This window comes from Citrus clementina, unplaced genomic scaffold (genome assembly GCF_000493195.1).
Source record: "Citrus clementina cultivar Clemenules unplaced genomic scaffold, Citrus_clementina_v1.0 scaffold_6, whole genome shotgun sequence".
Taxonomy (NCBI): domain Eukaryota; kingdom Viridiplantae; phylum Streptophyta; class Magnoliopsida; order Sapindales; family Rutaceae; genus Citrus; species Citrus x clementina.
Genome location: NW_006262139.1, coordinates 6,797,828 through 6,800,172, shown reverse-complemented (window position 1 = coordinate 6,800,172; position 2,345 = coordinate 6,797,828). Strand labels below are relative to the sequence as shown.

Sequence of the window (2,345 nt, the reverse complement as noted above, 5' to 3'; positions counted from 1 at the left end):
GGGAGATTATTTTGCTAAATAGGGAAATGGACGACTAGCCTGTTTCTATAAGGAACTCATAAAACTGTAACATATCTACCCTCTTAATCATTGTAGTTCACTGCATACAACAGAAAAAAAAAAAAAAAAAAACTAAATAAAAGGTCCTGACTGTAGATGAAAGTATTTTAGCTATGCATTTGTAACAAAGCAGAAACACTAAAAACAAGCTGCCAGTGAATGCAAAAGAAAAACAAGAAAACAACATGCCAAAACCTTATTTTGCAACTAAATACTGAAAACATACATTAAGATTACAAACACAGCATTGATTCTATGAAAATTTCAGAGTAACAATGGATTTAAGGAAAAGTGAAAAAAGGGAAAAAATAAAATCTGACAAACTAATTCAAGGTCAAATTGGCATTGTGCATTTCTTTTGAGAATGTCCTAACAAATGGCAACGACCACATTGAACAATTCTCTTAGGGCGCTTAAAATTTTCTACACGAAGAACCTTCTTTTTTGGCCTTCCAGGTGGCCGGCGAGTTTTGGGTGGGCGTATTGTGATATCAAGCTTGGCAACTCCACCCTCAGCCCCCTCACCGGGTTCCTTCCATCGGCTTTTATCTGGGATAGCATTTATCATCTGTGAATAAGTCTCTCGATAACTAGCAACAGTGAAACAAGGCTCAGCAAAAAGATGGACATTTTGCCCACAAGAAAGAAGTGCAGCAGCGGCATGAGCACAAGGTAAACCATAAAGTTGCCAACGGCGACACGAGCACACACGACTTCGTATATCCACAATATTTGTTCGCTCAGTTGACACAATCTCAAATTCAATTTCATTTGCACGAAGTACTTGATAGCATCGTGCATCAGCAATTGCTTCCATAATTTGCCTCTCTGTAGATGGTACTAGAATTGAAGTCCACCGCATGCCCATCTCCCGACGATCGTTAAACCAAGATGTTAATTGATGCCGAATATACTCCATCATCTGCACAACAGGGAGCTCGTGACATTCTAAAGCCCAATTATATAACAACTCTGTCACACCAAGCGTAAAATGGCCATATCGCACCCCTTCAAAATATGCTATAGCCCACAATTGGGGAGGGAACTGTTGAAACCATGGTATGACATCCTGTGATATCTCTACCATCTCAGAGATTTTAGCTTCAAATTCAACTGTCGTAAGTGCATAAACAGCATTCCAGAAGATATTAACCAACTTCGTGTTTTTAAATGTGTCCCGAAAATTTTCACTAACATAGCGCAGACAAAAACAATGAAAAGCACTTGGAAAATGTGTTTCGACTGCCTCTACAATGCCTCTTTGTCTTTCTGACAGTATTGTTAGTCTAGGCATGTTGTCAGTATTAACCCCCAGAAGCTTCCGCAATTCTGACATGAACCACATCCAATTTTCATCACTTTCCACATCAACAATAGCAATAGCCAAAGGAAACAATGCATCCTCGGCATCAACACCTGCAGCACAAAGTAGTGTACCCAAGTATTTCCCTTTCAGATTTGCTTTGTCTAACTCCAAAAGTGGCCTACAAGCATTTATAAACCCATATATTGATGCACGATAAGAAATAAAGAGCCGATGGAAACAATTTTCTTGTCCAGTTGCAAAAACGGATGCAATGCTTCCTGGATTTGTTTTCCTTATTTGCTCACAGTATGCAGGAAGAAGTCGATAACCTTCTTCATAAGTCCCATGAAGTGCAGCCATGCTGCGCTCCTTTCCACGCCAAGCTTGCATATAAGACACGGCAACTCCATGCTGATCACGGATATCTTGTAGGATTTCCTTTGGTTTATACTGTGGATTATCCCTTATGCGAGCTTCTACTGATCTAGCAACCCAACCCACGGATGCTTGCTGATGATGGAGGTTCTGAACTCCTTCACAGGTATGCTCTCCATGCAAGGTTCTAATGGAAAAAGTTGGAACTCCAGGACATTTTGCTACATGAACACGCCATGGACAACCTTCTTTGGAGCACTTGGCTATAAACCGGCTGCGATCTGATTTCACTATCCGTAGATCAAAATGTAGTGCTATAGCAATATCTTTCAAAGTTCTTCTGCAAGTTTCAACATCAGGAAATTCTTGCCCAATAGATAATGTAGGTTCTGCCAAACTAAGCGAATCATTTGGTACAGTCAAAGCATGGTCAGCCATGAATTCAGAAAACAAAAGAGCACCAATGCCAGGTATTTCAAAGGGTTCCCCTCATGCTGAATACAGATTGACGTTTGTCGATTGTAGAAAAACCACCACATAAACTCTAATCTGCAATAGAAAACAAACAGAAAAGGAAATGAACTTAAAATACAGAAAAGTATGT

The 2,345-nt window shown here is 39.9% G+C and overlaps 1 protein-coding gene across 1 annotated transcript in view; it reads right to left on the bottom strand.

Annotated features, from left to right (window-relative positions):
• Positions 1-287: 287 nt before the first annotated feature.
• LOC18039822 overlaps positions 288-2,345 on the bottom strand; it is a 5,183-nt gene continuing 3,125 nt past the window's right edge. The window contains exon 2 of the mRNA XM_006428481.2: positions 288-2,290. Coding sequence (XP_006428544.1) covers positions 395-2,179 — 1,785 coding nt within the window. The 5' untranslated portion in view covers positions 2,180-2,290 and the 3' untranslated portion in view covers positions 288-394. The remainder of the gene's footprint in view (positions 2,291-2,345) is intronic.